This window comes from Emiliania huxleyi (genome assembly GCF_000372725.1).
Source record: "Emiliania huxleyi CCMP1516 unplaced genomic scaffold EMIHUscaffold_5345, whole genome shotgun sequence".
Lineage (NCBI taxonomy): Eukaryota > Haptophyta > Isochrysidales > Noelaerhabdaceae > Emiliania > Emiliania huxleyi.
This window is the reverse complement of record NW_005197986.1, coordinates 1-1589: the sequence shown is the minus strand read 5'-3', so window position 1 is coordinate 1589 and position 1589 is coordinate 1. Positions and strand designations below refer to the sequence as shown.

At 67.7% G+C, this 1589-nt stretch overlaps 1 protein-coding gene across 1 annotated transcript; it reads right to left on the bottom strand.

Annotated features, from left to right (window-relative positions):
- Positions 1–12: 12 nt before the first annotated feature.
- On the bottom strand, positions 13–513 carry EMIHUDRAFT_256836 (hypothetical protein; the record flags this gene model as incomplete). The annotated part of the gene is made up of 2 exons (XM_005765756.1): positions 13–366; positions 466–513. Coding segments are annotated over 2 exons (402 nt in total), but the record flags the coding sequence as incomplete, so codon positions are not given.
- Positions 514–1589: the final 1076 nt, after the last annotated feature.

The window sequence follows — 1589 nt, the reverse complement described above, 5'->3', positions numbered from 1 at the left end:
GGCGGCACGGACGGGGTCAGAGGCGCGCTGCGCTGCGGAGAGCGCGGTGTTGAAGGCGACGGAGGAGGGCTCGACGGAGTCGTCGGCGCACATGGCCTTGAACGTCTCGACCGCCGCCTCCGGCTGGCCGGCCCGCGCGCACGCGCAGATGGCCGAGGAGAAGGAGTAGCCATCGCGCGGAAGGCCGGCGGCGCGCATGTGCTCGAGCAGCACCAGCGCGCGCTCCCACTCGGCGGCGTCCGAGAGGGCGGCGAGGACCACGTTGCAGTGGATCGTCTCCGCCGATGAGGGAGCCTCGCGAAGCGCCCACCACAGCAGGCCGTGCGCGCCGTCCCAGTCGGAACTCGCCCGCAGCGCGCTCAGCTGCTTGCGGAGCTCCCGCCCGTCCGCGACCGCCGCCGCCGCTGCCGGTGGCGGGCCGCCGCTGCCACCGAGGACGATCAGGCCGCTCGAGGGAAGCCTGACGGCGCGGCCTGAGCCAGAGGCGAGGCAGGCGAGCAGCAACGTCCGCATCGATGGGCGCAAAAGAAATAAGCTGGCAGCCGCTCCCAGTCTCGAGGTGCCGAACTGAGAGGCACTACTGGAGGCTACCTCCGGCCACCGCTCGACTACCAAGGCACATGGCCGGTCCTGTGGCTTGCCTGGACTCGCTCAGAAGCCTCAATTCGCGCACACCTTTGCTCTCTGGCTCCCGCGAGTGCGTTCAGGCCACTCAAGCAGGCGACGCCAAGCACCCGCAATGCATCTCGCCGGGGCGCCACCTATCGACCCGACTGATTGGCAGCATCAAATCCGACCCCATGACGGTCCTTCAGCCCCACGAGACAGGCAGTTGCGCCCTGATCTCGGTCCAAGACGGCCAACGCCGTGTCCGGCACCTGCTGGCTGCTTTACGTGGAGCACTTGGAGTGCAGTCAGTAACCGCACAACCAGGGCCGGGGAGTCTTATTAAACTTGTTTTTTTGGGAAACCTCCTCGAACGCAGAGGCAAACCGGCCCAGAGAAAGAAGAATCTTAAAATACAAGCCTCTCTCACAGCACACTGGCACGAGAAGGGCGCAGACTGGCGTACGCGGACTGGCAGAGAAAGAAGAAACCGGGGCGTCAGCATCACTCAAAATGCTGAATCAAGCCCCGCGGCCGCTGGCAGACAGGGCGGTCCACCAGGCGACAGAGGAGGTGAAGGCGACGGCGGCAAAGGCGGCGCCGAGGGAGGCGGTGGTGGAGCGCTGCTCGCGCGGCGGCTCGGTGGCGGCGTCGCGCTCCTCGCTCGGCTCGACTGCAGTCCTCACGCGGTGGTACTTGAAGTACCTGGGGAAGAGCGGCGCCGGCGAAGCGCTTGTCGGTGTCGAGGGCTGGCGCGCGGACCAGCCGGGCGACACCGCAGTGGACGGCAAGCCGTGGCACTCGTCTGCGATCCGGCTGCGTGTCGACGCTCGGACGTTGCGCACCGCGAGCGGATCGACCTACGTCCTGAGCGGTCCGATGTGGACGGAGCCGTGCCTCGCGGCCGGCTTTTCGCCACAGATGGTGGACGCCTTCTCCGACGGCTTCCCTGCCTGCTGGCAGTCCGCCTACACACTGCCGGG